Genomic DNA, 21,865 nt, shown 5'->3' with positions numbered 1-21,865 from the left:
AAAGAATAACGTAGAAGAGAAATAGCTCTTTCAGAAAATATGAAAAACTCAAGATTAATCTAGTTGACCCACTTCACCTGTTTCGAGTCCTCTTGTAAAATCAAGGGGTGCGACCTTTTTATGTGTTTTGTGGTGCACGGTCACAAATAATTTTGCTATCAGATAAATCGTTGCTATGTCACTGTTCTATCCAGGTATCTAGGGGCGCAAAACTGCGAGTGAATAGTGTGTTCATGACGTTTCTATTGTTAACATTTGAACCTGCACCACCTTATTCATCACAAATATAATAGATGTTGCAGTGCTATGCACTGAATAATTGCACCCAATCCAATTGCACAGGTGTAGCACCCCTGTTTCTACCTGTGAGGTCTGCTTTGAGCGCGGGAAACGAACGTGTAATACAGTATCCGTTGTACGAAGTCATTCATGCATGATACCAGCAAACGACTTTGTGTCTCATGAACTGTGTCTACATTATGTTGTATACGACAGAATGTTCAAAATATGAGGACTTAACACACATGAGCAGCGAAACAGCCGCACCGCGTCTAAGAGCGTCGCATAGTTACTGCTACGCTCTCATTTAACAAAAGAATTATGTCTGCATGAAAAAGATGTACTGCTTGGGATGTGTTAGACTATCGCCATTTTGTTTTTGGAAGTTACGATTATTTATAGTCCTGTGATTACTTGACAGTCTTTCGGGGCATTGCGGTCAAAATGTGCATTGAACTTATTCTTGATCAATGATCTCAGTGTTTGACTACCTGTAGTGATGGATAGAAGATACGACCTCGTACGCGTTCTCCTGCTAACATTGGCTGCTACTGTACTCTGTGGCAATAGTGGAGAAGGTAAGTATTTATTACTTAATTTTCGTGACCCTATTATACACTCAGGTCTAACAGCGTTGCCGGGTCCCAGCCGAGTATTATGCCTCCCTCTGAAAGGTGTGTTCAAAACGACAAAGCAAAGTAGAAAACTACCAATTCTAGAAAATACTCTGTGCGAAGAAAGTCGGTTAACGATTTGGTTATTCTTAAAAAAAAAAAACACACACACACACACACACACACACCTGAGTATTGATCTTATACAGCACCATACTCATGATAATAAAAGAGCCAAAATCAGCTTGTGTGTATCGGACTTAACCTTGCTTTTTCAGCTCTTATGAACACGAATCATCTGGAATAACGAGCATGTTATACTTTCGATGGATTACCAGAAATCACCCCTCTGAATAGAGATGAACCCACTGACTTATTCAAATCAACGTGTTCATTTGATTGGAACATGGGACTGTGATGATTGAAAATTATTCTACGCGTAAGTGTTTGATTATGAACGAAATATACCAGCTAGAAAGAGCACGGTATCCCTTCATAAAAAAGACTCTGTTAAACACGGTGTGAACACACTTTCAACATGGTGTCTAATCTCTTCTCATCGCTTCGACAGAGAATCTTCACGTCAGTGTTTTTTGTAGGTTTTTAGCTGCCAAGTTATTTTACTTACGTCACAATTTCTAAACAATATTCTTAATTCTCATTAAAGAAACTGCCAGTTCGGTATTAACTTTTGTAAGTGTAAACTCCTTACATTGGTGTTTGTAATATGATTCTTTTCGAATTAACTGAGAACTAATTGAGAGAACAAAAACGGAATTAATATTAGGAGTATCAATAAACATTTTGAAGAATTGAGTTTATTTTTAAATAGTCCCATTATGCACAATATCTCGGCAGTAGGTTTAACCGAACCTGGCTTTCTCATGACTCGTCTTCCATTCGCTCTTGACGGGTATGATTTTGTGGTTGATAACAGACAAAATAGGGTAGGTGGTGGTGTTGCCATTTATGTTTCACAAAATTATGATTATGTAGTTCGTGGTGAGTTTAACAGTATGACTGATTCCTTTGAGTCTTTACTTTTTATTGAAATCACAGTTCCTGGCAGTGGTGTAGTATATAGACCAACAAGCGCGAATATTATATCCTTTTTAGATCATTTTTCGGATTTGGTTAAAAACCCACTTTTTATTAACAAAAACTGTTTATAATGGGTGATTTCCATATAGATTTATTAAAACAGAATAATATGTCACAAGATTTGTTGGAAATGATTAATTCTTATCTGCTTCTTTCTAACCCTTGCGCAATCCTAAATCCACACGTATAGTTAATGAATCCACTTCTCCTATTGATAATATTTTTGTAACATCATAATTCTTCCTCCTCCCGATTCTTTTGTAGTACTCTCAGATATCACCGATCATTTCCCCATCTCGACTGGTTTTTCTTTAAATGAAACAGTTAATGATAAATACACAACAGAATCAAACATGAAAATATAGCCAGGCTAGGTGCTAGTTTAGACACTGCAGACTGGTCCTGTATTTTTATACAAATGATGTTAATTTGTCTTTTGAATATTTTATGAAGATTTTTATCCAACATTTGGACATTTGTCTTCCAAAACGCAGAGAAAAATTAGCTAATTTTAAAAAATAATACCTAGGCTCCAATAGAATTTAAAATCGGTTTTGTGTTCAATAGATAGAAAAAATAATTTATATTACAGATTTGAAATGAAACGTACTGAGCAATCAAAATTGAAATATAGTTATAAGAATACTTTGACGAAAATTATACGTATAGAAAAGAAAAAATATTATACTAACCAGTTAAACTTTATAGGCATGATATGCAAAATACATGGACAGTTTTAAAGCTAGCTATGAATATATCAAATGTCAAATCAAGTATTACAAAATTTAGATTCGATCGTGAAATTTTCGAAAGTCCAAATTTGTAATATTTTGAATAATCATTTTTCATCAATTGGGGAAAATCTGACAAGTAATATTCCTCCCTCCAAAAAACATTTTTCCGAATTCTGGGACCCACCAAATTCTAGTTCAATATTTTTTAGTCCAACATACAATCAGGAGATGATTAATATTGTCTCTGACTTTATTTCCAATTAAAAAAAACAAACAAACTGATGGACACGATGACATCAGCAATTTTCTTTTAAAGGGGGTAACATCGTCAATTGCGGATCCTAATAGCTCATATATGTAATATATCCCTTTTTAACGGCACCGTCCCCGAAAGTAAGAACACAGCAAAAGCAATCACTTTGTTTAAAAATAGTGACAAATTATGTACGTAAATAATTACGGACCAATGTCTTTGTTAAGTACATTGTCAAAAATTCTTGAAAGGACTATTAATTTCTTAAAATCCAGTGATATGTTTTCAAATTTTTAGTTTGGATTTAGAAAGAAACATACCACTACACACGCATTATTAAGTGGCACATGCTATCGACTGATCTTCTCATCTGATAGGTTTGTTCCTGGATTTCTCCAAGGCCTTTGACACCATTAATCATGATATTTTACTCAACAAATTACATCATTATGAAGTGCGTGGGAAGGCCTTGGGGTGGTTCACTAGCTACCGCATGGACAGGAAGCAATATTTTTTTTTTTCATTGGTTGCAATTCACAAATGTTAAATATTAAAGGTGGGGCCCCACAGGGAAGTTTATTAGGTCCACTTTTTTAATGTTTACATTGTACATAAAAGACTTTTAAGATCATCAGATGTTCTTTCTTTCATTGTTTTTAGAGATGACTCAAATCTATTTTTTTTTTCGTACAATAATCTTCTTAACCTTGTAAAGCAAAAAAATTAGAATTAGAAAATGTTGCCCAGTGGATAAAAGCAAAGAAGTTATCTCCTACTCTTCAAAAAACAAAATATATGCTTTTTAGCAATTCTACTGAGGCATTACCTGTTGACATTGTTTTAGATGGTACTTCACTCGAAAATGTTTCCCATGTAAAATTTCTTGGAATGAAAGTTGATAACAAGCTTTCATGGAGATTTCATATTTCATGCTGTCTTGTGTATTTTCCGAGGGTCCCATATCCTACAAGCTTAGCTTCTTAGTGGGATACTCCATTTCCATCCCCGTCCTTAGTTAACTTGTATTAGACCAGGGAGGTGGGACCTCCCTGATTATACGCTTTATGTATATTAACAAAGATATAATTGCGGTTTTTTTTTTTTTCATCTGCTACTCATTTTCATATGTACTTTGTTAAACACAATTGTTAATCACATTCTGCAATTGTTACAAATATCCTCTACATATCCAATGTATATGATTTCTTTGTTTATTTGATGGAAGTGAAAATAAAATTGAATCTTGAATCTTGAATCTTGGAATATATAGAGCTTAAAAAAAACAAAAATAATTATTTTTGACCTTGAATCTTACAGCAATCTCAGCCAAAGCTGTGACGCACGACATTTGTGTATGTCACATGTATGTGGAAGAATAATAAGCAATTGCCATCCGTAGGTTCTGTATAACAGTATATATATGCCTAGCTGGACAAACTTATATTTTTTTATTAAAGAGTAAGAGTAGGAGTACTGATTATTCTATGAAAGGGTGAAGCATCATAAAATACGCAAACAGATATTTCCGCCAGCCAGGATCGATCATGAAGACAAGTAGCATTCATAAAATAGGAGGAGTTGGCACTTGGAAGTATTTAAGCTTGATAATGGATGTATACGTGACATGAACCTACTTCGCTAAATTTCCACTGTGTAGCCTCAGTGGTAGGCACTGCCCCCAACGTTCAAGGATGGAAAGGAGAAGACATCCTATTGCGATGTGACATCAAGGGGGAGCCTCTAGGTGTGTACTGGGAAAAGGAGGACTTCTTAAATCCAGAACAGAAGACGCTTAAGGCTGAATATTTCGATGGAAATTTTGATAGCTTGGAGGAACGGTTCAACATCGACAAGAATTTCAGCCTCGTCATCAACAACTCGGAGGTGCTAGATGAGGGTCGTTACTTTTGTCAGGTGCTGCTGAAGAATTCCCAGAGTTATGGAAATTCTACCATCATGTCGATTGGCTGTAAGCAATGTTTTCTTTTCTTTTCTTTTTCGATGTCATTGATTAGTGAGAGAGGCAGAGTGAAAAAAAAAACTATTCAGTGATCAGGTGAAATGGACAATGATAATAATTATGATAATAACGACAAAAATAATAAAATCTCGCACACACTCAAGCTAAATACATACAGAGGCGACAAATTTTTCAAAATTCAAAATCATCTGCCATGCGGCATATGATTTATGAATAAACACGGTGCGGGCAATTATCAGAGTAACTGTGATTTTAGATAACTGAGACTTTGATTGCACTAAAGTGTTTTGTCGTTGTTGCTGTTGTGTGTGTTGTTGTTGTTGATTAAAGAGTTTATAGCAATAACATAACGTGGGTTTGCTTCACCATGTGTTAGTCCTGAAAAGGACTGTTGGAAGGAGAGGAGATAGGAGATGATTGATGAGGAAGAAGCGATAAAAAGAGTGAGCGAGAGTAAAAGTATTCTTTCTCAAGAATGTGATAGTCCTGAAAAGGACTGTGAACCAGAGGAGAGTAAGGAGCAAGGAGAGATGTCTCTCTCTCTCTCTCTTACTATCTCCTCTCCTCCCAAAAGTCCTTTTCAGGACTCTCTCATTCTTCATGAAATTAATTTTGTCATTTTGAAATACAATATCAAAATGTCTTCTTGTTTTGTCATTTCAGCTCCTACCATTCATTTCATTATGTCGATGGTACATCATATTATTATTTGTAAATTAGTAATTTCAGCTTTTTTAAGATTCGAATTGAAATGCAAACATGTGAGTTTTTGTTTATTTTTTATTTGCTATCCACTTGCGTCTTCTTTCTTATATGAACATTCTTCAGCTGAGAGTTTCAGTTGTAACATAGCTAAACGAGTCGTATATACATCAAGTCCGCAAAAAACTCGTTGCTTATTTGTTCAGTAAAAGTTCAGATTCGTATAGAGCTGTATCTAATTTCAAATTAATTTTCCTATTTTTCTAGCGATGGCATCAAGACATACAATTAAGGAATGCGTTGATGAGAACCAATCTGGTCAAAGCCGGTGTACATACCAATCTCCCTCCAACATTCCCTTTTCTCTTACGTGTGTCGTGAGTGGATTCAAACCTAACGTTTCCATGCTGTGGACCGAGGAGTCAGGAAAGAGACTGAATTCTGTGGTTTCACAACAGAACACACTTTCTGATGGCACATACGAGAGGTTCGAGACAATCACTGTATCAGCTAAACATGGGACAGAGCAAACCTTCATGTGCGTGGCTACCGGTGACTCGATTGATGGGACGTCGGCCGTAGAAATCACCGTTCTGCCTTTACCAGGTTTTGTAAAATGTTAACTTTTCAGTGTTTCTGAAGATAATTGTTGAACAAGTTATAATACTGTAACATTTTTGTTTGTTGAGGTTTGTCACAGATAATCTGATTGAATATTTTACCATTGCATTTCCGTTTTGCCACTAGTTCCCTGCACACAAGTACCATGATCAATATTTCAAAAGTAAAGACAGAGAGAGAGAGAGAGAAAAAAAAAAAACCAGCCCTCTGACTGCCATCTGATTGACCTCCAAATGATGAAATATAATTATTCTACCAAAACATGTATAACCATTTTCACTTTTAAATTATCAATCCTTTGGTGCTCACGTAGAAAACAAATGTTAATGCCATACCTATATCGAGGTTTACACGTTCTTACTGTCTTCTATAAGTGTACTAGTGAATAAAACACGCGCTCCACACGTGTCTTTATCAAATTTCAGGAAAACGTGGTAATGCGGGTCTCATCATTGGATTAAGCATTGGAGTGCCTGCTGCCATTCTCATCCTATTTCATCTTCTTGGAAAGTGTCTTCAAAACAAACATCCGGACTACCTACCGAGAAAAGGTGCCGATTTATGCAATGTTGACATCTGTGATTGTTGGGAGGGGGCGGAATGGAAGGGCACTGTGTCTGCTTTACCATACAATCGGTCTGCATTGGCACAAATTTCGTGGAAAGGAGAAAGCTATTACCCACAATGAAATATGTAACATACTTTACTTACCTCTGAATAGTTGTATATAAATAGTAATGATAGGCCATTTCTTTTGAACACTTGTGTTTTATTCCCAATAATAGACTGAAAACAGAAACAACGTGAGAGCAATATCTAGCAGGTATAAGGTAACTACTAGTATTCTGGGTCTTTCTACTCTTCGACAACTGCCTATCAGAGGCATTGTTCTATACAGCCATGATTTCCAATGAATACACATATTAACAAGATTATAAGAACATTCGTTCTCATCATAACTGAGTTTGGCTGTTGTTGGTGGTGATACTTTTCAGGATGTGACTGGAATCCCTGCTGGCGCAGACCAAACACACCAGAGCAATGTCAAGAGGAACAGGAACTTATACAGAGTATGAAAAATATTTAGATAATCACAGTATCCTTTTGAAGAAAAACAGAGATTGCTGAGACTATTCTTGTATAATGTACACTTCGAATTTCAGGTTCTTGCCATCAATCATTATACAATAACATTTGGTTCATTTTCATTTCAATTTATTTCCTTTCTTTTTTTTTTCTCAATGAAAACACATCGCGTATAACAAATTAAAATGATTCGTGATATAATTTTTAAAAATGCACCATATATATATATGTATATACATATATATGGTGCCAAAAAAGAAACAAACAAACAAATGCAATGGTCCAAAATAAAACAAAAGATACAATTTGAGTTTGAACTTTAGCTGCCCGATTTGGCCACACAAAGATAATCTTGTTGAAAATTTGTGGGTCAGCTAGACCACCGGGCCACCACTTAATGTCAAACGTGTTCATACCTATATGTATGAACACGCTTGACATTAAGTGTCATATTATGTGTCATAATTTTATTATCTACATACACTCTAAAAACGCAAACGTTGATTCAACATTTAAAAGGGCCGAGGAGTGACAGCATTTTTTGAAGTGTTGCATCCAACTTTTAAAATAACATTTTAAATGTTGAATCTAGCAGGAAAACCAACATTTTGAAAATGTTGTCACTCCTCGGCACTTTTAAATGCTAATTCAACATTTGTGTTTTTAGAGTGTAATTTTATGTAGAGTTCGCAGATTGTGTTCGCAAAAACCCATAAGACATTTTGTTCAATTCTTTTCAAGTATTTAACAATGCTCATGAAGTTCAGCACGCATACATAGCTTTTGGGATGGAGGTGTGCAAGACCCTTTTTTTCCGAATGTTTTGGAAACTGCGTTGGCATGGTGACGGCATATTATTCCATAAATCACGGAATAGCTTTTGGCAATCGCAGTACTTCCGCATTTTTCGAGCAACAATCATGAAATTTGGAGCGCACATTGGTCTTTGGTAAATATGCAAGTGACAATCTCTTCATATATATATGATTTAAAAAAAAAAAAATTAAGAGGCATAGACGCTTTATCCTGGCTAGGAAAGCGCATGATTTTAGAAAATATATATCAAGTGTGTGTGTGTGTGTGTGTGTGTGTGCGCGCGCGCGCGTGTGTGTGTGCGTGTGTGTGTGTATGCTTGTGTGTGTGAGAGAGTAATAGTGATATGGTGCTGATTGTACAGAACGTTTCTGCCGTTCTTGGGGCTTATAATTGTGATAAATGAATAAGGGGGCTGAATATATTTCTTTGTGTACACATCCAAATGTAATACATAATCATTTGTCTATCACTCTTTTCATTTCTCTTCAAAAGGACAACTGTTGCTTACAAAGGAACAAGTACAGCAATGCCAAAAAGACTTAAAGGCGTATTACCGCATGACAAGACGAAAGGTCAGAGTGGATCCACTCAACTTTATGGAACTTGCTGAATTGGATGACATTTATACAAATCTAAGTATTATAGACCAAAACAGCATGCGAAAGACTAAAATGATATCATACAGCCATCTTTTGACGAACAGTGAAAATCTTTCACAGCGTCTTCTGATACAGGGTGAGGGAGGTGTTGGGAAAACAACACTTTGCGCTAAGATTGCCTGGGACTGGTGCCAGGGACGGATTCTCCAGGATCTGGACATGGTGCTCTTAATTCCTCTTCGAGATGTTACTAACAAAATAAGTATTGGTGGCATTGTAAAAACATATCTCACTGATTCAAATACAGCGACACAGAAAATGATAGATGACTATATTTCAGCAAATCAAAGTAGGGTTCTCATTATATTTGACGGTTTCGACGAGTTTGACGAACAGTTAACTAAAAAGAACAGCAGTGAGGTCATTCGCATTCTAGGAACAGAGCAATACAATTCATGCAAAGTAATTGTGACCACACGTCCATGGAGAACAAATGAATTCATGATGGACAAGATTCTTGCCGAATCTTATACTTTTCTTAGCGTTGAAGGATTCAACAACGTAAATATTTCAACTTACATAAGGAGATACTTTCATATTAGAGAGAAGGATAATCTTGCAGAAAACTTGATCAGTTTTATAGAGGAAAATGATGTCATCCGGTCGAGCATTGCCCCGTTTCCTTTCTACTGTGCGATGCTTTGTCTCATGTGGAATGACTTTAGTGAAGAAAGACGAAAGAAAATGCAAAAATTGCAAACTTTCTCCAAGATTTTTGGAGAAATGATCTCTTTCCTTAAAGGACACTACGCATCAAAGGTTTGTGAGAATCTACAGACTCAGAATATTGCCTATCATTTGAGGGAAGCTAGTGGGGCAATTCAAGACATAAGTAAAATAGCGCTAAATGGTTTATTTGAGAGGAAATTTTCACTTCCTGTAGAACAATTTAGCGATTATCACGATGCCATGGAAACATGCTGCAGAGTGGGTGTGCTAACAATAGAAAAAGATGTCATCACAAGGGAGCGTTGGCGCGATATCAACATTTCATCCTTGCTTACATCAACTGTTTCCTTTCCCCACAAACTGTTTCAAGAATACATTGCAGGGGTATGTATTGAGTATTTATTCGACAATGATCGTGCTGAGTACGACAAGGTGAAAAACAAACTTCTAAGTCGACCTGAAGAGTTCCGCTACGTCCTCTACTTTGCCTCAGCTTCTAGGAATGAGCTCGGCTTGGATATCATTGAGGGCTTGATGGAGTTTTCTAAGCGGTATTTCTGTGTTGACGTCGCGTTTGAATGTCACACTGAAGAGGCAGCAAGAACAGTGGGGAAAAGTTGGAATAAATACATTTTATCATCCTCTTCGACAGAACACAGAGTGGCAGGAGTTGCTTTCATGGTGCGATTTAACCAAGTGGTGAGTGACAGGAATATATATATCAAAAGAAAGAATAGAATAGCAATATCATTGTAGCGTGTGCCTGCGTCTTTCCCTGTGTGTAATTGATTGCAGAAAACTCAATCTCAACTGCTGTATATTAACAGAGTCACAACGGTTTTTAGATCTGATAATATGTCGATAAAGAAAATCGTTCTAAAAAGCTAAACTGAACTTTAAAAAGGGATCATATTCTCATATTATTCCTAATATACTATGCAAGTGACTTGGTATATGAACATCTCATTCTAAACCGCCCTGTCATTTCTCTAATATCGGCAGTTTCACTCTTTCATTCAAACCGATATGGAAAAGTTACTGTTGCCAAACCTCTGCTGGTACCAGACGCTGCGTATCAAAGAAGATGTCGTACGAACTGGATATCCCGTTTAGTGCATATACTGTATCTTGGGCACATGAGTATGGATAAAGTCATTTTTGTCGCACCAAAGCTGTTTTGCATGTCAAAGTAAGCATGAAAATTTTGTCGCCCGTATTCAAGGTATTGCGATTATTCAAATTACGATATGAATCAGAATACTGTTAATAAACTCATTTGATCTGAGTTTCACACCTCCAGCCAACTGCGTTTTCCATGTGTGACCCTGCATCACAAAACCTATAGAAAGTCACCAGACATGGATTTTACGTTAGGACAGATTCTGAAAGACCAGACTCTGAGCTTAAAGATGAGATATAACTCGCTACAAATACAAAATCGAAATAGAAAATCGAAAAAAATAGAAAGAACGTGCACACTCTGGACAGGAGTTTACTGAGAAAAAAAAGAAAGAAATATGCGAAGTTTAGAGTCAAGTGCCCAATCTCGCACCAAGCTGTGCTCTGTGCAGTCAATGGGACCCCCTTAAAACACACACACACACACACACACACACACACAAACAAACAGAAATTAAACTCCATAACAACCTCAATGGAGGGATTATCACAATCTATACGTATAATAAGCACATTCTATTCATGAGTAATACACTGTACCAACTTGCAATGCAGCAGCAGCAGCGTGGTTTCAAAAGTTGCTAGAGTTAAAGAGAAAAGTGTTTCAAAGGTTTTTAAGGAGTTAAATCAGGGAGCTGTAAGATGGTGAATTATCACTATTTTCTACTAAAAAGTGTTATAAAAACACAGAAAAAACAAACAAACAAACAGAATGTGAGCCACCACAACAGGATTCGAAGTCACTGCAGGCTCAGCAGAGGAAGTCGAGTTTGAAGTCAGATCATCAAAATCAGCCAAAGCTATCAAATTTCTGCTTTCGGCAGAACTTAATAGTCTAATTTTTTTTTTTATCATCTGCCGAAATTTCGAAGCTATAATGACCCAAGGAAAAGCAAGAAGTTAGCATTTTTTCCGGACCATGATTTTCCGACTTTCAACGGAAGGTTTGGATTAAGCGCCGCAGATAGACTCAGCCCTTAGCAACGAGGGAGTGATCTTATTGGTGGGGGCGCTGTGGCATAGTGGATAAGACTCCCGACTCCCGATCGGAGGACTCGAGTTCGAATCCCGCCCAGTGCTATGTCCTTGGACAAGATGTTTTTACCCACTGTGTCCCTCTCGACCCAGGTGTATAAATGGGTACCTGGCAACGCTAGGGTAATAATAATAGCAGGGCCCTCTCGTAGAGCAGTGGCAACAATGAAGAGGCTACCCTGGGTAAATAAGACCTTATTATCATTATTATTATTCTTGGTCAGTGCAGGGAGGTGCTAGAGAAGGAGAGGCAACTAAAGCTCTCCTTTGAAGTCATGCGCGGCACCGCCGAGAAGTTATGCGTTCAACTACAGGTGTTACCCATGTGCTTTGACAACAGAGAGCATCAATAATCGGGATTAGCGCTCTCACATCTAGAAATATTTGCTCCTACTGCAATTCGCTCTCTCTTTCAATGTGATGGCAACAATGAATCATTTGTGTACCTTGAATTGGAGCAGCGAACCAAAATGCAGTGTAAAACTCACAATCTTAACATCGAATAGTTTAAAAACACGCTGGAACACGCTTTAATGGAGTACTTTATTTGAAAGATCAAAATATCCCTTATTAAAAAGATAGAAAAATCAACATGCGGAAATGTGCGCATTATAGAAAAAATTAGGTTTTTAAGAGGGCCTAATTTTCATTTCCTTTCGAGTTGCGAATTACGAAGAAACTAGAAATACACGTTAATAATATTGAATTCTTTCCTAAACTATTCTAAATCAATTCGAGTATTTCATATAAAATTTTGCGGTGAAATAAAGCTTGTAATTCAACGAAAGGTGAAATGCGTAACTTCGTCTTGCAACTAGAGCGGTGCCGAGCATGACTTCAAAGCGTAATGGAATGCTAGACATCCGATTGTAACGCCTTGAACCCAAACATGTGTTTGCATGAATTACGAAGAGTTGCCACTCCATCTCTGTAACACCTCCCTGGTCAGTGCGTGGCATCCTGTTTGCTGATTGATCATGCGTAGACCGCAGGCGCTAAGCTTGAATGAACATTCTACAGTCTACCATGCGCACGGCGGCGCTTCAATGTTAAACACTAAATATTGACTAGGTTGACCCGTTTTATCTATTTTGAATCCTCACAAAAAAATTAGGGTGTGTGACTTTTGTTGGTTTTGTGATGCATGTCACAATAATTTCAATATTACTTTACTCTGGATAATTGATTTTCTTTACTGTCGTTCATTGTTCGTTCTATCAGCAAGTGTTGATTATAGATATAGGGGAGTGCGGAAGAACTGTGTCACATGACTTGGCGGAGGGTATGTGCTCCAGCAGTTTACTGAGTGAGGTGAAAATATCGTACCCACAATTTCACCAGGAATTCTACGAGATCCTCGGCGCAAGGGCTTTAAGCTGTCAGGTAAGACCTTATCACCATAGTTCCAAACTCGAAGTTATATAATGCACATCCCGGAGATGGAGTATTACTACCGTATTGCAAAGAAGTGATACATTGATTTGATATTAAGATACTCAACAACGAACAACATCTTATTGTCTCTGTAGGGGTAATAAAGAATTTATAAGTGTTCTGATACTTGATAACCACACAAAAAATAAAACATCTGAAATAAAAGCTCTCATTAATTGTGGTGAAAGCTTCTCGAACAAAGAGTCAAAGTTACATTTGAAAATATTATAAGTAATGATATGTACATTATGAAGTTGTTTTATAATACCTATCGAGGAAAGAGGGAAGACTGTCTTCGTCACCCAAAGAGAGTCAGTAGAAACTTAAGGTGCTCCCTTTCGGCATGGTCAAAGCACTGTTTGTTTTCACTCAAAGAATGGAGAGAAGTCTGTTGGACGGTTTGCCACGAGTCATCCATTGCATTACCGTCATATGATATGCAGCAGGGGAGGAACAACTCGACAACGTCAGACGAGTCTCATGGCAGCTCATCTCCCAGCACGAAAAACCAGTGTCTGATAATAATGTGTTTCTTGGTCCCACTGAAGTGAATGCATGCCTTCAGTTGATTTGATAAAGAAAACATTTTGTGCCACACCCACGCAGAGGGACACCGGTGTCAAACGGCCATAGGGAACTTTACAGTCCGAACTAGAATACTCCCTCACCACTCCTGGAGCAGGAAAAAAAAATAGATAAATGCTTTGGCATGACAAAACAAATCTTAATCTCCTTACAAATTAATAATTTTAAATTCAAGCTACCAACCAGAGAATGTAGCTGCCTTCATGTCACTACGGACATGGACGTATACTCTTCAGACAGTCATACCTAGCAGAGCCCTCACTTTCTCCTTTGAGGCCTGGACATCCACTTTATTTTAGTTAATCTCCAAACCTATAAGGAGGTTATAGCTTGTCCTACCCATTGGCATTAGGTATACCACAACGCTCACACATCACATTAAAACACCGTGTTGTTTGAGTTATCTGTGCAGCTGACTTGTCAGCGAATAAGTCCTCGAGATAATGAAGGACTCACTGTGAAGATGCAATGCGCCAAACAACGTCAAGCCTGTATTAAAAGAAGCATTCTTTTAATCAGCAGAAGACATGTACTGTTCACCAAAACACAAACCAGGGAGTAAGCAGCTGGAAGCAACAAAGGTGATCGTTGTGAAACCCTTTGACACCATTTAGAGGAAGGCTGCAAGTTAGACAAAGCTAGTTAGTATCAGAGTAGCAGGAGAAGGATCAAAAGTATTGATGTACAATGGTCTCTGCAATTGTGACTAAGTTGTTCATGACTGTGACAATTTGTTGTGTTTGTTCTTTTTCTTTTTTTTTTCGCAAAATGCTTTTGTTAATCATCTTATTACTGCCTCTTTTTTTAAATCCAGGTGTCATGGGAAGAAGAGTTTGTACAATGTTGGTGAACTCAGTGTGTTCTTTCCCTGTTAGCTCAAGGCTACTCTTAAAACAATATTTTATTCATCTTTTCATTCTGTCATTTATTCATTCATTCATATGAACCATAGATGTTATGACAGTGTTTGATCAAACTTCTAAGTAAAACACACACACACACACACACACACCAAAGTACATTCCCCCCCCCAAAAAAAAAAAAAAAATGAAGCTGACCCTAGCCCTAACCGTTGCTAAGGACTACGGACAAGGAATGATTTATTACCATTCTGTATTCAGTGACTATTATTTCCTAAATTAAGTAAAATATCCAGTAGTTCAATATGTTTCAACAGTTTATGCTCTGTCCGCATTTGCTCCGCCAACATTTCCTCCTTCAACGTTATTTTGTTCCATCAGTGTTACATACACGCACACGCACGCAAGAGCACTAACATGCGCGCACGCACACACACACGCACACATTATGTAATACATTACAAAAATGTTCGGTTTGCTTTTTCATGCGAAACTATAAATCTGGCAACATAAGATATCATTCAGAAGTTATTAATCGGTTGACAGTAATACTTACTACAACAACAACAACAACAACAACAAAAAGATATCGAGCTAAGGGCACGATATTAAGGTTAAGACTGGTCGCAAAGTGGAAAATACAATCGTTAGGTTTCAAGTTATTGCTTTTCGGTAAGTCTATACATTATACCCATGTAATATTTGTACTGCCTCAAGATTGCAATTGTACAATTGTTGCAATTTAATTATCGTTAGCAACACATAATGTTAGTTCCTATGTTGGATATGAGTCCGAGTATGTTCTAGTACTTATTTTGTACTAGTTTATTAAATTCGTCAAAATGAATGTAAGAATGTAAGACATTTCGTCGCTGTTCCTTCGCAAAGAGAGTTTAGGGATGAGTCTGTATCTTTTTATGGTGTTTGGAACTAATGCACGCGAGGTGCATATATTTTATATATAATATATATGTACATGTATACATTATTATTGTCATTGTCTCCCTCACTCCCGTCCCAAGTCTAGCAGTCTACCCAGATAGTGTTTAATTTTTTCTCTTTTTTTTCTCTCTTTCACTTTATAAACATGTTGCCTCAAGAGACGTAGAGATATCGCTTGCTATTCAATGGTCCTGATTTGTTGCAGGATAAAAGAGAAAACTTATCATTCAAGGGAAAGAAAACAAGAGACTGGCCTTAGTAGCGGGTCGGTCTTTGAAATCGTCGCTTTCACTCAAATTTACTATCCTTTTCTCTTATTCTGTTCTAATTCGTTTTATTTTTCTTCACACAGATACAAAATCTGGACTTGACTTTTAGCATCAATCAGGATGATATTCTAAATCAGCCTTCGGTGGGACGTGACTTGGCCCAGTGGGTGTGCGCTATGCCATGCCTTTCGAAGTTCAGACTTCAGTGCCCGTACTTGCCCGATAGTTTCCTTGCAACAGCCGCAGCCTCAGCAATCTTATGTCATGTATGTAATTCTCTACTATTGATATTAGTCATAAAATGTACTGTTTGGAGCGTAATATAGGACCTACTTTCCTCTTAAAAAACAAAACAAATCAAAACAAAACCAATAGCTATTTGTCATACTCGGCTCGCCTTTTTTTCCTTGTTTAGTGTTTATTCCTTTGCAAATCAACCCAATTTTGTCACGATGAAACCTTGTACATGAACATAATTTTCGTCTTTCTCAACATTATGACTTTCAATGCATAATCGTTATGATTTGTTTGGTCACTTTTCATCCAGTAAAATATGTAATGAAATAAGAAGATAATCAAGACAATGAGTGAAAAATATCGAATACTTTATCCGTATCATCCTTGCATAGCCTCAACACTTTCTGACCAAACAACGTTTCACTTTGATGAGTTTGATTATCGTATTTCTGTCAAGTGTCTGTTATGAAGCATGGATTGAGACGGGGGGGATCCCTGAATGTGGTGATATGTTGGTGCAGCTGCATCATCATTCAGTAGAAACAAACATTACATGCATTTCTCTTCACGAAGGGAGAAGAAAAAGGACCGTTTACAGGGCATCGTTGCAAAAATATAGAATCACAAACACTGGAGTGACAAACAAGTAATAATTCGGGCAAATACACTTTTGACAGAAAATGAAACAGATCGAAATTATGACATTTAGTCTTGGTTTGGTTGAGCAAGTTTAAAGATTGACTGGAAAGCAATACAATTATATTGTTTTTTTTAAGTGATTTGATCATATGAATTCTAAGCGATGTCACAATTATTATGCAGTGCTTCCACGGGCCCGGTTTCACTGCATGCTCCAGAAGTTCGCATTTTTTTTTCACATGGTGTCTATAAAATTAGATTATGTCAGATGTTTGTTATCTTTACAGTCAATATAGTCTTTAAAAAACCAATGACGTCACCGGTTTTAGCTATCTCACGATTTGAGTTGTATGAGGTACAAGCTTTTGAACCAGGATCAACAAAGTAACACTGGAGGCTGCAATTAAAAAAAAAAATGCAATGAAGACAATCACCTTCTGAAAAAAAAAAAAAAAAAAAAAAACTCCATGAGAAACTTTCTCTTCTAGATAAAGGGATCGTATAGTTTGGGTTGGGATCTAATTTCAGGTTTCTAACATGTTTCTTTATGGCGAGATAATGAGAAACCTGTTATAAAATATGAAAGAGCATATAATTTCATTTATTAAAAATTGGGTTTGAAATAACTGAGATACCCCGAGAGCGATTCTAATAAAGTGTGGAACCCGCCTTTAATTACGCATGAGTGAGCACATTCTTTTTTGTCTTCCAAGGCACAAATGTAAAAATCGCAAAATGGACAAGTTGTTATTCAAGCGTATTTGCTCTTCCATGTAATAATGAGAACAAAGGGCAAATTTAACACATAAAAATGCAAATTAATTGATAAAAAATCAAACTATGATCTCAATAATGTCTCTGTAACCCACCAAAGACAAAGAAAGGCAAACAAATAATGGAGGACAATTAAGAATCTTCTATCAAATCCGCAGTCATAAAAGACATAAGAGAAAAATTATGGTAACAAAGAAAGTTAAATTTTAAACGTTGTTCCAAAGTAAGAAAATTTGAAATAGTATTTGGATCTTGAATTTGTCTTGTGCATTCGTAAATTCCTTAATTAAAAGGTAAAATGAAGAAATTCTGTCGATTTTATCACCTTTACGGCTTACTCCCTATCTCATTTAAAGTTTGAATAGATGGAAAATGCTTATGTTGCACTTTCAGATTCCCCACCATATGTTTGTTTTGAACATAAAGGGAAACAAGGGAACGAAAGGTTATTTCCGCTGTTTCATTCATGTCTCTTGTATAAACGTACCAGGTTTATAGCCAATTAAATAATCTTTGATATGGTATATGCCACACTGATTTTTATCTAAATCTTCTATTGAAAAAAAGAAATGTTAACTTTCTTTTTTTCTTTTTTTTTTTGAGTGTACATGTACGGGACATGTTCTATTCCTTCACCTTTACATTGGTCTTTGGCATTATACTATCATTCTTTCTTAACCATTTTCACTCGATTCTTTTTCTCTTTCAGTTTTCAGTACTTTATTTGGTCTATTTGATTTTTTTACAGATTCAGGATCTGAACTTAAATTTTGACAGCCCTCCTGGCGACCCCCGATATCAGTCCTCGGTGGGAGGGGACTTGGCCCAATGGGTGTGTGCTATGCCACATCTTTTGAAATTCAGTTTTAGCTGTCCCTACTTGCCCGACAGTTTCCTCTCAACTGCCGCCAGCTCAGCAGAGTCCTGTCAGGTATGTTATACCTTCGGCTTAGCGGTATTTTTTCTTTGCTTATTATTAGTAGGCATATATATATATATATATATATATATATATATATACAATAGATATATATATATATATATATATATATATATATATATATATATATATAATTTCTTTCAATTATATATATGTGTATATATATATATATATATATATATAATATATATATATATATATATATATATACGTGTATATACATTAGGGAGCATAGTCAGCGGTAGGGTAGTAGACTGACGCATCGTTGAAAGAAGAAAAAAATAAAAGTCACATAATATGGATTTACAACACCTTTGCCAAGACACAGAGGTGTTTTCACTAAAATACTTGCGATAATAGTAACAAATTTTCGGTTTGGAAGACTGGGGCTGATTCGTCACAAATGCTACTAATGGAAAATCAACATTGTTGACATGAGGGATGTTCTATTTTTCCACAATGGGAGTCAAACGCTCCGTTTTACAAGGACGAATCCCGTTTTCAGGAGATGGTTCCATTTTTCTCTTTTAAACAAAACCTTGGATGCCCATCCACATCCGTAATAATCATTACGTGTAAGACTACGCACATGGCATATTATGTACAAATGTAGGACTCTTTACTATTGCTGCACCTAACTCCCACTTTTGTAATGAAACTGAACTGATATATCAGAGTAGAATCACTTCAATTTGACGTAGAATGACGCTTGAGGAGTGTGCATGTGATAATGACATAGGTGTCCTTGGTTATTTCCTTATTTGCAAAGACTTGAACAGCTACGGTCACGGAGAAACAACAGTACAGTGTATTATCCTCATTGACTGCATTGACTCGAATCACTGACGATGGTAGAAGCATCGTCATCCCAAAGCACGCCATGACTGATTTTTTTTTTTTTTTCACAGCTGATGATCCAAATCACTGCTAGTGGTACGGAGATACAAATCGTGACATGAAGCCTACTCCAGTGTCTATGATGCTACTAATGCTTGTGGATCAATAGCTTGCGGGAGAATAAAGATGGCAATTTGAAACATTCTTGTTAACCATTTTCTGTGTAACAATATTTTCTCAAGACTTTAAAACATACAGCTCCTATTGACCAGTCATACAGGAAGTACGCTACAATTGTGTTTGAAACTGTTCAGTACTTTTGCATACTGTTTTCTTTTTTTCTTCTTCTTCTTCTTCTTCTACTTTCTGTACTAGAAAGCAATAGCTGTTTCGTTGCTGCGATGTGTTTTACCGAGCAGAGCGTAACGACATTAAAGCAATTAGAACAGGCCATAAGTAGATAAGAATGCTTAAAAGTTCGTCTTTTGTTTGTTTGTTTGTTTTTTTTTTTCGCTCAAAGATCCGCAGTCTTTTCTTAGAGTCAACCAAACCATTGTCAAGTTTCCTCTCAGAGTCAGCCGCAGCAAACTTGGCTGAGTTTCTTTGTTGTCTGCCTCATCTTGAACTTGCTGATCTGAAATGGCTTAACCTGCCAAGGACATTCTTCACAACAATTATTGTCTCACAGGCTTCACGATGTAATAAAGTAAGAATCATTCTTTGTCATAATGTTCGCCATGCTTTGTTCAGAATGGGATGGGGGTAATATCAATAGCCTTCAGGGCGCTTTCAAAATGTATCGCACCTGTTAGGTTATCGCGGATAGGAGTGTTTTCCTAGTCTGATTTATAGACTGATGTAGTACTGTTATTGATCTCAAACGAATTACTAATCAAAACAACGCAAAAACATTTCATACATCATAAGCATTGACAATGACTAAGTGGATTACCATTTCGAGTCGTAAACTAATCAACTTTTCTTTTTCCTTTTACATCAAATTATCGGAGTAATATATTTCTGCAGCTGATAATGTGCCATTCTTTTATTTTAAAAAAAAAGGAACATGGTATGTAATTTCTATGCGGTATGTTGTCATTAATCTTTTTAAGAGAAAATAAGAATCGATTTTCATTGATAATACGTGCCTTTCTTAATTCGTTTTGTTGACCCTGCTATAGTTGGAGTGCATTACCATCGATGCCAAGTCATTAAGCGAGTTACTCAGCGAGTACCAATGAGGGCCACAGGTATGAATTTGGCTCTTAAATATTTGATTATTGTCTCATCAGTACAGATTATGCTTGTGTTGTAGTCATAAATACTTACAGCTTATTTTGATGAGCCAGCATTATGATGATATAGTCTGGAAGCCCGTTGGAAACAACAACAACAACAACAACAACAACAACAACAACAACAACAACAACGATAAAATCTCCGTTAACCCTTTGCTTGCCCCACTACTTTCCTTTCCTTAGGATTGTGTGTGAAGTTTGTGCAACTCTTTTATCGGTGCCCAAGGAAGGGTCAAACAATGTTGTTTTTGTAAAGAGTACTCTAACAACCTCTACATGACCGATTGTAGCGCATGCGTAAAATTATATAATGTCGATATCATTCTCTTTCGAGTTACAAGTAGAATAGCAAAGAGACTGTGGTGTCTCGTAAAGTATGACGACATGATATTTTGCACTAAAATTCTGCTGAAGGCCCCGCCAGCCTATCTCCACCTTATCCATGCTGCATGATTGTTATAATAAGGTGTTTTCTCTTTCATTCACACCTTAGAACAATTTATTTATATTTTGGCCGTGCTTTTTGGTCGTCCACTTTTTTATGTCAGAGCATGATTACACTGCTTACCCCAAAACAACCTCGAAAACTTCTCATCATCAGTATTCTAGTCGTAATGCTTAAGATTAAGACACTTGTGGAAAGCGATAACCCTCCCCCCCCCCCCTGAAAAAAAAAGATAATAAAATAATTACCTAAAAGCGCTAAAAGATAACTGCCAAGATTTAATCACACATGATAATTGTTTCATAATTCATTCTATTGTAGCACTGCTTTCCCCGATTCCAGGCATTTTTGATTTTCGAATGATTTGACGCTCATTTGTTGTAGACATAAACCCTTCGAATATTCTTTCAAAAATGACAGTCCTCAATAATCCAATATGCTCTAATCAATCAATTGATCTTCCATAATGATGATTGGAGAAGAGAAGTAAATTTTTATCATTACAAGAATGTACAGGCAAGTGAAATTTCATCAACGATGATCTATTTTTCAACATAGTTATTATATATTGTTTTCTCCCTCTGGTAAATAAAATGAATAAATAAATGAACAATAAATAACTTAATAATTAGATTTAAAAACAACTTTGCAAGATTAGATTCTTAACCACTGTAATAACATCAAATTCGAGATTGAAAAATAAAACAAGTGGACCCTGTTTCATAAAACTTGTTATCAGTGACAAGTTGTTATAGTTGTTACACGCTACAGAAATCCGTACATCTGATTGGTTGAGAGCAAATTTGTCATAGAAATGTGGCAGTTGTCACGGATAACAAGTTCTAGGAAACGGGGCCCAGGTCACCATGTAGGCAT

At 36.6% G+C, this 21,865-nt stretch overlaps 1 protein-coding gene across 1 annotated transcript; it reads left to right on the top strand.

Annotated features, from left to right (window-relative positions):
* Positions 1-778: 778 nt before the first annotated feature.
* Positions 779-20,487, top strand: LOC140235849 (uncharacterized). The gene is made up of 9 exons (XM_072315847.1): positions 779-857; positions 4,639-4,950; positions 5,932-6,266; positions 6,701-6,836; positions 7,281-7,355; positions 8,680-10,214; positions 12,951-13,112; positions 18,218-18,400; positions 20,428-20,487. The coding sequence occupies exons 1-9, from the start codon at positions 779-781 to the stop codon at positions 20,485-20,487; spliced, it is 2,877 nt and encodes a 958-aa protein (XP_072171948.1).
* The last annotated feature ends 1,378 nt before the right edge of the window (positions 20,488-21,865 follow it).

Source organism: Diadema setosum, chromosome 12, assembly GCF_964275005.1.
Source record: "Diadema setosum chromosome 12, eeDiaSeto1, whole genome shotgun sequence".
Taxonomy (NCBI): Eukaryota; Metazoa; Echinodermata; class Echinoidea; order Diadematoida; family Diadematidae; genus Diadema; species Diadema setosum.
The sequence above is the reverse complement of the archived record's forward strand: the minus strand, read 5'-3'. Positions and strand labels throughout refer to the sequence as shown.